This window comes from Taudactylus pleione, unplaced genomic scaffold (assembly GCF_031769625.1).
Source record: "Taudactylus pleione unplaced genomic scaffold, aTauple2 ptg000093l, whole genome shotgun sequence".
NCBI lineage: Eukaryota > Metazoa > Chordata > Amphibia > Anura > Myobatrachidae > Taudactylus > Taudactylus pleione.
In genome coordinates, this window is record NW_028284495.1 from 41,078,835 (window position 1) to 41,090,593 (window position 11,759).

Here is an 11,759-nt window from a genome sequence, read left to right on the forward strand (position 1 = left end):
TATCACAAACTAAACAGTTCAGGCGACTGTAAGCCTAACAACTGGACCTGGTTAGATTTACAAGCTTCCATAACAGTCATTCTGTTATATGCTGCGTAAAGACAAGGTAACACAAACACTTACATTAAAATAATATTCAAAGATAATTGATGGAACGTTCTCTTGGCTAACAGAGTAGGAAAAGACTGCAAAATTTCATATGACTTTTCTTTGAATGGGTTACTTGCATAAACAAAATGTGATGATAATCTGTTAAAGTGAAAATATAAAAGTGAAATATTGTAGTTGTGAATTTACTGTACTAACTTATGGTACATTCAATTAGATATATCTCATGTGTGAGCATGTGCAGTTTCTATTCATTCAATTTAACTGCATCAAAAAGGCAAACGAGCAATTCAACAGACTTTCAGGCTTTTTCAGCATTACAAATCAAGTAATATGCATGAAACACATGGCACAAAAATGTATTTTACTTTGTTTTCCCGCACATGCGAGTGCAGCAAGCTTTACATTACAACATTCTGATGAGTTGCTTTTTTAAGGAGTATTGGTCTTCACTGAGTATATGTGATGGATCTGTACAAGTCCAGGAGTGTGAGATTCCAACTTAGTTTTCCTTGAAAACCTGCATTTCAAAAGTTCACTTCCAGATTAGTTGTGTACGCTATATTACAAGGCTGCAGATTTCTGCTGTCACTCCAGAATAGTGGTGGGGAACCTTTTTCTGCTGAGGGCCAATTAGATAAACATAACATTATTTGTGGGCCTGGTGCAGGCCACGTCCCCTCCATGTGACATCATATAGGGGCGTGGTCACAATCACCAGTGATTACAGCAATGCCTGAAGCATCCTGAGGATGCTCCGGGGAGTTGTAAGGGACAGCAGTGTGACCGTCAGAAAGCATCCTAAGACCGCACTTCTGCATAGATTCTGGCTGCATGGTGCCATTATAGGTATACTGCTAGCCAGATGAGGCTAGCAGATAAAAGCTCAGAGGGCCAGACCAAATGATTCTGCGGGCCTTATACGGCCCCCGGGCCTGAGGTTCCCTATCCCTGCTCTAGAAACTGTATGAAAAACTGAGGTGTATTGAGAAGCTATTATGAGTACATTACACCTGGAATACTCCCAAGCACGATTCAAATTATTTTATCAAACCCTTATTGCACTTGATTGATGAAAAAAGACAAATGTCTTTGTTTTAAATAATATTTTCCAAGAAGGTAACAAAAACAGAGTTTGAAGAGTGAAGGGGTGGGACAGAGTCCAAAAGTTTCATAACAGTGTGTTTTTTCAATGCTTAATCCTTGTACTGTTAAGGATGAATGGGATTTGCCCTCAACGTATGCATCAAAAGTGTTAGTGGCGAGTCTCACATGTCCTCAGTACTGGAGATCAAGGAGAGACCAACCCCTTCAAAAAATAAAAAATAACTTACTTGAAGTCCCTGAATACTAGTTATTGGCACCGTGAGCTAGGGAGGGGGTGATGCTTGATGAGGGATAACTGCACAGAGCAAAGTACTGCGCCCTAACTTCCCAATACTGGCAACAACAGATTCAGAGGTACCCTCTTTTGAAAGAGGAAAGTTTACTTTTTCAATTATTCTTACACATTTTATGCATATCATTAAAATAGAAAAATGCATTATCCCATGATCGAGGGCATGTTTTTTCTCAAGTTTGGGCTCCCTGGTTGATTGCGGAGTGCAATCCCCCCCCCCTCCTTCTGCTACCTCCGTGTATGGACCCTTGCGTAACAACTGCTGTTACCCTCCAGAAGATTTTTGATATGTATTGATTATTTTAGCTGATGTGTCGTGTCCCCCCCCACCTCCCCTGCTCCTACCCTATGTTTGCCCTTTTCTTTGCTACCAAGTATTTTGAATAGCTTTTGTTTCTGTTTATTATTGTTTGAAAAATTTGGTCTGTATTGGGTTTTTATGACCCCTTTTTTCTTGTACTAAATTGTATTTTGATTGACCATTTAAAATAAAGAATAATAAAAAAATAAAAATAAAAAAAATGCATTATCATTTTCAAGCTCAGATTTTATTATGAAAACCTATGTAAAGAAATGCTCTCTTTTGGAAAGGTGGAACAATTAAGAACCACACGTATTTCCTTGTGATGATTCGAGAAGGTGAAAAAAAAAATACACATCTACTTTTAGTTCACTTAAAAGGTATAAGGAAACTAATTGTATTTTCTGAATATTCAGTAAACTTTGGGCCTGATCCATCACGGATCGCAACTGCAAAAAGCGTACACAGAACGGGCGATGGGGCGTACTGTGCATGCGTGAGTTAGCATTGCGATCACCTACGCAGATACAAAGCCATCGCAGAGGGAGGGACAGGAAGTCAGCGTTTGGGAGTGGTGACGGGGGAGTGGTAGGAGAAATGCTGGTGTGCCTGTCCTTTGAACGCCGTTACATGGGCGTGCATACATTAGCCACTGCGACGGCATACACAGCTTGTGTACTCATTGCGTGCAACGAGGTTAGCAATTTCTGAGTAAGGTCAGACCTGTTGTAATTGTGCGTGAGGGGACGATGTTACTCGATTTTCCCGAGATATACGCAGCAGTGCAAGGTAGTACGGATAGGAGATAGTGGTAGTGGGCTGGCTGTGTGACGGCTTTGCGATTGCATTCATTAGCATATTGTTGCAGCAGACCTGCGAGCGTAATCACAGCTGTGATCACAATAGCGATCCGTAGTGAATCAGGCCCTTTGTGCGGGAACGTCATAAACGCATTTCTTGTACTTATGTTACTTATAGGCTTAATAAACAAGAGTTAACATGCAAAATGCGTTTAAACTTAGCAAGTAAAAAAAAAAAAGTGGTTACAAACTTAAAACTAGATAAATCAGTTAAAATTAAAATTTGCCGGAATGTTTTCTACTAGGGAATTAGGAAAATCCGTAAAAATGTATTGGAAAGAGGAACAACCGGCTTCTTATCCAAAACGGTCATCTGTAGTAACGCTGGTCATGCACAAAGTAAAATGTAGCAAAAATTACAACACTGCTAATAGTAGGCTTTATAATGCAACATTCTAAATAGCTCTAAATATTAGTAACTGTAGATTATTTATAGTAAAAAGGAAAATCTTACCCCTTCCATACTTGACTTTCCAGGAGCAAGGACAACTCTTACAAAGCGCTTATTTACTACCTGTAGGCGGTCCACCTATGTAAGTTAAGAAGCATTTACATCACGGTTTGTATTTGTCTGGGGGTTGCAGTAAGAACTCTGACATTTAGGGGTGTATTTATGAAGTGTCGTGTTGTAAAACCATACACTTCTGTTCATGTTTATACCCAATATTTAAAAGAGCAATGCTTTTACTAGCCATGTCTAGCTAGTCAAAGCATTGCACTTTTAAATATCAGCCATAAATACAAACAGAAGTGTTAGGTTTTACAATTCGACACTTCGTAAATAAACCTCTTAGTATACAGTCACATTTTAGTACTTTCTATTGAATGCATAAGAACAGCTATGTGTTTTCAACTAAATAAGAGAACAGACTGGAGGGTAAATGTAATAGCCTACATGTTGCAGGCAGGCATGACATTTCAACAATTTAGCCAATACATTTAAAATAGCATTTTTTAAACAAGCAAAACCAGGTTGGTTTTCCCTATTAAAAAATGTACGCTTTAATTCTACTGTACATTTACCCCCTGGGCAGATGAAGAATGTGACTTGATGCCCTCTGCCCAACCATCAAAGCAAAAGGTGAAAATGACACCATAATGCTCAAGGCTTAATTTTCTATATTTTATATCATTAAAAATTAACAGTGGTGATAGAACAAAAGGAATATCACTAGGGAATCAACAAATCCATTAACATTTATTATTCATAGATTTATGCGGCTCTCTATTACAGGAACACTAACTTCTAAGAATACTATTTACATAGCAACTTGTCAATGTCTTACCCTTATCCAGAGCAGGGAAGGATGCAAACGCAACCATACAATAAAAGGGTGGTGAGAAAGGGAGAAGGGAATGTCATCGTGAGCGTGTAGAAATGTTATATTCTACAGGTATTTTCACCTTCTGTAATTTGTGTCCCATTAAGGTGACAACATACTAGTTAGTATGTGCACAGCAAAAGATCATACACAAAAAAAAATTGTGCAAGTTTGATTTTCTTGATCACCTAATAATTAATAACAAATGTATTATAGTGTGTGGACAGACTAAATAATCATAATTGATATATTTCCTATGGAAATTCACTGCATTACATTTACCAGATTTCGCTTATACTACATGTGTGTACAAATTATTTAGAGAAGAGTTTGGGAAAAGAGCTTTCAAATAAAAAAAAAATGATAGATACAGGTAGGAGTAACATTAAAGCCCAATCTAAATTGTGCCTACAACTCTCAAACTCCAGAGAAACGAATGGCCATGCTGTGTTTGGTGCTAGCTTTGGCTTTGTGATTCTTTAGTACTCTCACAAGTTTCTCCTTTGCTTTCCTAACTCCAAAAACAACATCCATGCTAATGAGTGATAATGGGAATGTAACACCAACAGGGTCTGGTAAATATGTGCCCCTTTTTGACTTGCTAGCATGGGTAAAGGGATGGATATTAGTACCAATGTTTCCTCTCATGTGTTGTGTGCAGAATGTTTTACATTGTCAGTATAATCCCTCTAGCCTGACACAACTCAAACCAACAAAATAGGTGCTGTGCCCACTCACCATGCCTTGTGATAAGTAGTTATTCACAAAATCCTTCCACGTGATCTCCACGGGAACCTTCCTGAAGAAGACGTAGTACGTGGCAGCAGCCCAAAATCCTGCGCATGCTATGAAGTAGTATCGGAACTGATTATCATCCCATGGGACTTCTCCCTGAAACCAGAGATGAAGAGCTCACACACATCAGAAATCCACACTATAGGAATAAATATGTCACACATAGAAATGACTTGATAGTTTATATGGAGGCGATACAGAACACATGTGCATGTGCGCCCCAGGTAACATTCTCAGCACTGTGCGTGTACACATATTGTGCTAGTACACGAAGCTGCATACATGAAACCCTGCAGGACCTCGTGCATGGAGATGCAGATCAGGGGCAATATAAAGGTTAGAGAAGGTATTCCCATCTCACAAGTTACCCAACTGAGTAATATAGGACTCTAATAAGTGTAACACATTACATATGTATACATAAGAATATATGCAAGACCAACAAACAATAGGAATGGCTATGTTTAAGTTTCTAAAAGCTATTTTTAGTAGTATTAACAACATTTATTTATATAGCACTAGTATATTCTGTTGTGTTTTACTATTGGAACAGAGAGAAGTAAGAGGGCCTTGTTCACAAGATTACATTCTATAGTACAAATTAGAAACGAACAAAAAATAATAAAGTAATACACGCTCATTGTTTTATCCTCTATTTATTATTATTTCATAAATTTGTTCCTTAAATGTGTTATACAACTGTAAACATTTATTGAAATGCCAAATAAATCTTTATTAGAGATGTCTAATAAGTGTCATACATAAATGGTGAGCGATATTAAATCCTTATAGAAATAGCATGTATTTGCAATCAAAAACATATACTTATGCCCCCCAAGTTTTATTATAGCACTGGTAAAGGGACCCTGGTCACCTCAGTCTGCGCCCCTCCCCCCTCAGCTCTGACTGCTGCTCGTCCCATCATGCAGGGCAAAGAGGTGAAATTACAATGTATTATTTTCTGGAACACTTTGTGCAGTAGAAAAAGAATAAGAATAACCTTTTGCATTCTTGACCACCATTCATCTTTCTTCCCACCACCCTTCCCGCTTTTGTTGCCGCCTCCTCCTCCCCCTGAGTCACCATTGCCACCTGAGGAAGGCTTCTCATTACGCTTAGCATCTGGAAATAAAAAAAACTGCAATATTATACTTTGCAAGAACAGCAGTCAACACTATGCAGTGAAAAACAAATTAAGCCTAGGAATAAAAGTATGACAATTCTAGCAGGGTTTAGAAATAAAGAACTTGTACATGTGAAAAAAACAATAAGACTAGAACCATCCTGGTTGTTTTATGTGATGGACACGCCTATAATAAACATTTATTTCTTTAATAACAGCACTGAAGAGTAACAGTGGGTAGATCCCCGTAGGATCATTGTGGATGTAATACTCTCAGGAATAACACGGACATAACTATATGTAATTTGCAGTAAAACCACCTGCTGCCATCATTGTGACTACATGCAGAGAAGACCATATGTGATTTTTACCTTTAGCCTCCCCTTTGGAATCATTTGCTTTCTTGCCATTTTTCGCGTTGGGAAAGTATTTCTCAAAACCTGAACAAAGAATAAAGGTCTGTTTTGATTTGTGCAGTTTCAGAAAAGGAGCATCACAGTCACCATTTGCAGTTTAGTTGAATACTGTACTTACAAAAACAGGCACACAAAAGGCAGCACTACAAAGAATACATACATTCCATGCCCAGGAAATAGTGTTCTTCAACTATCTTATCTATGTGGTAGTACTATCTGATTGTTATTGTAGGTTTGCTGAACTTAAATAAAAAAAAAAGGGGGGCAGGGGGGGGGGGGGAACAGACAGACGGGTCTTTTAAATACAAGGTAGACTTGGCCTTAACTTATTAATGCGATCCAGCTACAGCCATGATACCTACCTTTAGGGGGCTGAGAGCTTAATCTCCTATAAGTAGCAAGGATATTGGCCAGGAAGCTGTTCTCGCCTAAGGTAGTTGCCTGGGTCTGAATCTGAAATACATAATCAATTAATTTTTAGTAAGAGACTGGCCATTGTCTGCCATGCACAAGGTGGCTTCTCACTTGCTGAATGAGCAGTCGTTTATGTAAGGTAAAGAAACAACTAGTGCACTCTCTGTACTCTTCAATGAAAACAGCCTTGATCCAATCCTGGTGTACATATAAATAAGATTATTTCATTTAGCATTTTAAGAGAACAATTATGAAACATGGCAAAGTTTGAAAAAAAGTGTAATGATACTAAAAGTAGTAAGGTTTATTTAAATCAGGTCAGCATAAAATCACAAATGCGGTCCATTGAAAATACATTTCATCTTACACTGTGGTGAAAGTTTTAGCTTAAAAGGGGTTCAACCTATAAACTTACTATTATTTTTTTTAATTTACCATCCTTTCTCTAAAATAGTACTTTGGTAGAGGTCCCTCCCTGGAATTGTTTTACCGCAACTAAATGTCATGGCCACAGGATTAGTTTGCTCCTCCAAGTATGTAGAAAGTATGGAAAATGCGCGCACACACACACACACCATAAGACAGGGCCTGATTCACACTCGCTTGCCAAGAAGCGTTCGCACGCAGACCGCCAATGTTTGCATTGTGCGCATGCATCGCAGTACGCGAAACAGTCCGAGCGATCGGGAAGCGTACGCTCGCTGCGCACAGACTGCTCAGCAGAGTGAGTGACAGGACAAGCCTTTTGTGGGTGGCGACAGGGGTTGTCTTTGAAAACGGGGGAGTGGAGGTGCGAACACAGGCGTGCCTGAGCGTCTCAATGCCGTTTCAGAGGCGTGCATAATTAAGACGCAGCATCATGGTACACGTCACCTGGCTGGATTGTACACTGAAGTGCTCGTAGTGCTTGTGGTAGGGTATTGTCAACCACAAGCGCTGCGTTCGCTTCCGATGGTTGCATACACAACCTGAAGATGACGTGCACAAGTGGGCGTCTTAAAACAGGCTGGTGGGCGTCTGCATACACAGAGCGATCGCACACCAAGACATAGTAGGTGTGCTTATGCCTTGCCGCGTGATCTCCTGCCTTGCTGTCACTTAGCCGAATTTGCATACGCATCTAACGAGCGTACGCATCTAGCAAGTGGGTCTGAATCGAGACCATAGTGCAATATCCCTGTGGCACCCCTCCCTATTAATAATAATAATAATAATAATAATAATAATAATAATAATAATAATAATAATAATAATGTAACTTCCCACCAGTACAAAATCTAAATTTTTCACTTTCACATCTTAGATTGCAACAAATCACTTGTGTTTAAAGAATCATTCCCATCCTAACATTTACATTAAAAATCAGTACCCCCCAACTAGCAGAACTGTAGAGGATTCTATGCAATTTGGAAAAGGAAACCCCACCCAAACCCATTTGCACTTCAACCACTGCTGATGACAGTTGCTGTGTAAGTTAGTTAGAAAATAACATTAATGTTGCCTTCCAAATATCCTAGGCTGCCAACATAGAAAGAAATAGAATTGAAGCATCAGCAACATTCCTTTGGGCTCACAGTTCTACTAGAAGGGCCTATGAGGATGTATGGTAAGAAAATAACAATATTAGGTTTGCATTGCTGTTTAGTAAACTTTGGGGTAGAACCATGTAATATGCTGGTAAATACAAAATAATATGTATTGGCTTCTAGAGTAACATGTGCTTGGACCAGGTGTAATTAAACGTACATTATTCCACAAAGAAACTAAGCAACACTGACAACTGACAGGAATACTCCACCATAAACAAATATATACACATCTTAAACCAACTATCAATATCTCCCTTTTCAGTCCTCTCCTCTACAAATCAGAACTGACTGCCCAAAAACACTGCAATTACTGGTAAGACTTGTATATGCAACATTGAAGTAGGACAGATTTATCTAGGCTAAGCTGCCTTATAAAACACTGTAATAATTTTAGTCCTCCTGTGGCAAATACAAGTAACACGTTACACAAGACCTTATGTAAGTCACCTAAATGTCTGTTTATCAGATATAGGGGTCTATTTACTAAGCAGTGTTAGGAGACAGAGTGAAAAGTGATAAGGTGCCAGCCAATCAGCTCCCAACTGATATCTGACAGGCTGTGTTTGAAAAATGACAGTTGGGAGCTGATTGGCTGGCACCTTATCACTTTTCACTCTGTCTCCTAACACTGCTTAGTAAATAGACCCCATAGAGTCAGGTGTATGAAGCTCTGTAAAGTGATAAAGTGGAGCGTGATAAACGATCAACCATTCAGCTCCTAACTGTCATGTTACAGGCTGTGTTTGAAAAATGACAGTTCGGTGCTGATTAGCTGGTGGTTTATCACTTTTCAGAGCTTAGAACATCTGCCCCACAATCCTATGAAGGTCTAAATGACATCAATATGACCTTCACTCTATTACAATCTATTGTAGCAAATCATGCCGTACAGTAAAACATGCAAAAGTGTAATTAAAGTCTATTGAATCTTATACATATCACTATCTTATAAAACAGGAACAAGAGCTAAACCTTGTTTTCTCGCCTAATGCACGGTCATTTTAAGAAAGAACATTAAACATACGAAGATGACACTTTCAAATGCCATTCCTACAGGCAGCACAATCATATGGCTCAGGGGTCACTTAAAATGAAAGTGATTGTAAACATACTACCACAGATCAGACTGTTACCACTAAACCCAATAAATATACTATGCCTCAGGTTTATTTACATTTCAAGAACTGGCTGTGGGTTTTGTTTATTGTAGCTGCTCTCTGGGCACAGTACAATAAGCCAGAGCCACACAGAGCCCATCTGGAAGAAGAGGAGACATGGTACACGGTAGAGGTAGACAGAAAAGGGGGGACAGCGGAGAGCCCCTGACATCTATCCCCAGGGTCCCTACTTCTAGGGAGCAGGTTCAGTGTGGGCGCCACAGCCAGCAGCATGGGAGAACTATGCCCCATGGCAGGTATTGCCCGTACTCACCCTCCTCAGGCAGCAGGCCCCCGTGCGCCGGCTGTGGGGCAGCAGGGGAAGGAGCCCACCGGTCAGAGACCGGCAGAAGGCAGGCAGCAGCAGGCAGCGATGCGCCATGAGTTAGGCACTGTCTATCCGCGGGCACCGGCTGCGACTTCTGACGTTATCTCAGTGACATCACATTGCCATACACAGCATCCAATAATACGACCTCCACAGGCGCCTGCTGCTGCTGCCGGCGCGGGGCAGTGACGTCACCACGCCCTTCCAATCGAGGACGCGCCTTTCCTGTCGCTGTTGAGTGACGAAAGTGCTAAATTGGGGCCGTAGCTTAGTGACAGGTGACGCAACATAATGCGCTGTCAGGATGACTTCGCGCACGCAGGGTCACGGTGATAGAGCTGTTATCTGGTGCTGCCGCCTCCTCCTCCCACCACACACACATTACACCCAGTGACAGACGCGTCTCCTCCCCATAGTCCTCACTGGCCCGTTATGTTTCACAGAGGAGGAGGTATGATGCAAATACTCAGTAACACTTTGTGTTTCACAATAGCAAGTAAATGTTACCAATAAACAATAAGGTTCTGATGGTTCTATTACAACAAAAATATACGACAAATAATATATGTGATATACGTCTAGTTATATTATAAGGGTACAGTCATGCCCTCATATTAAGGCTGCATCTAAAAAAAATGGAAATCTCCATAGAGAATGCCGGAGGGACGGGCAGGGTGTCTAACGCTCCAACTGTCTCTTAGGACCACTTTTCTGCTTTTCTCTATGGGGGATTTTTGGGAAGGCATATCTCGCGGTAGGGGGCGAATTTAGACTTGCGGTTTGTTTTATTAGGCAGCTATTGTGCCAGGGTATGTGCTTTTGGGGTTCAGGTAAATTAGAACGTTACAGTTTTTAAACTATTACCTCAAGAATGCGCCATTGAATAGATAGAAAGCTTCAACTTGTTGCGCAGCAGCAGTTGGACTCTCCACTACTCACTGTGGCTTCACTTGGGTGCACAAAGATGACCGTCGTTTGTGGGCTTTAGCGGTGGTGGGCTCGGGGGAAAGAAGCGGCCATTAGCTGCAGCGGGACCCGGGGGAAAGGCGCGTGGGGTAGCGGGCGTTAGCTACAGCCAGAACCCTGGGATGGTAGCGGGCCTTGGCGGTGCCGGCGGTGGTGGGTACAGGCATTAGGACCCAGGGGAGGTAGCATCACACAGAATGCAGGCTTGGATCTGGAAGATCCGTGATACCTGCTTCTGTGTTTAAAAAAAAACCGTGGCCCCGCACCCCAAAAAACAACCAGCACCGGGCTTTGGAGGCCCAGTACTGGTTGTGCTAAACACGGGACAAATGACGCAGGGGTGCCTGTATAAAGCACAACCAGCACCAGGCTTTTAAGAACCAGTCCTGGTTGCCAAAATACAGGGGACAAATGACGTAGGGGTCCCCCGTATTCAGCGCAACCAGCACTGGGGAGCCGGCCCTGGTTCTGGAAATACAGGGGGAAAAATGCATAGGGTCCCCCTGTATTTACCAGAACCAGCACCGGACTCTTTCTAGCAGGGGGGTGATGCCACAGCCAGGGGAGCCCTTTCACCGGCCCCCCTAGCAGAAGCATCACCCCTGACTGCTAGTCAACCTAGGTCAGGGATCCCTGGGGACCCCCCAATAAAGTGGTTCTCTCCAGGGCACCCAGGCTGATTGGCCGGGGCTATCCCCAGCACCACTGGAGCTGTGGGTGCCCGGTTGATTGTGTAAAGTGTGGTGCAAATAAAGAGTTAAAATATTGGCTTTTGCTGTGAAACTGCAGTTCCCAGCAAGCCTCCCCCCGCATGCTGGTACTTTGAGAACCACAAGTATCAGCATTAGGGGCCTGCTGGTACCTGTAGTTCCACAGCAAAAGCAATATAAAAAAAAACACAGAACACACACCGTAGAAAAGTAACATTTTATTAAAACATACATGCACACACTATCTCACATACTCACATAGTATCCCTGT

General features: G+C 41.5%; 1 protein-coding gene across 1 annotated transcript in view; it reads right to left on the reverse strand.

Moving 5' to 3' along the window:
• Window positions 1–10,076, reverse strand: part of AFG3L2 (AFG3 like matrix AAA peptidase subunit 2) — a 49,649-nt gene extending 39,573 nt beyond the window's left edge. Inside the window, exons 1-6 of the mRNA XM_088469710.1 lie at window positions 9,759–10,076; window positions 6,687–6,777; window positions 6,280–6,348; window positions 5,786–5,907; window positions 4,729–4,881; window positions 3,123–3,197 (exon numbers count right to left, since the gene is read on the reverse strand). Of these exons, the coding sequence (XP_088325836.1) occupies window positions 3,123–3,197; window positions 4,729–4,881; window positions 5,786–5,907; window positions 6,280–6,348; window positions 6,687–6,777; window positions 9,759–9,866 (618 nt within the window). The 5' untranslated portion in view covers window positions 9,867–10,076. The remainder of the gene's footprint in view (window positions 1–3,122; window positions 3,198–4,728; window positions 4,882–5,785; window positions 5,908–6,279; window positions 6,349–6,686; window positions 6,778–9,758) is intronic.
• Between the last annotated feature and the right edge of the window lie 1,683 nt (window positions 10,077–11,759).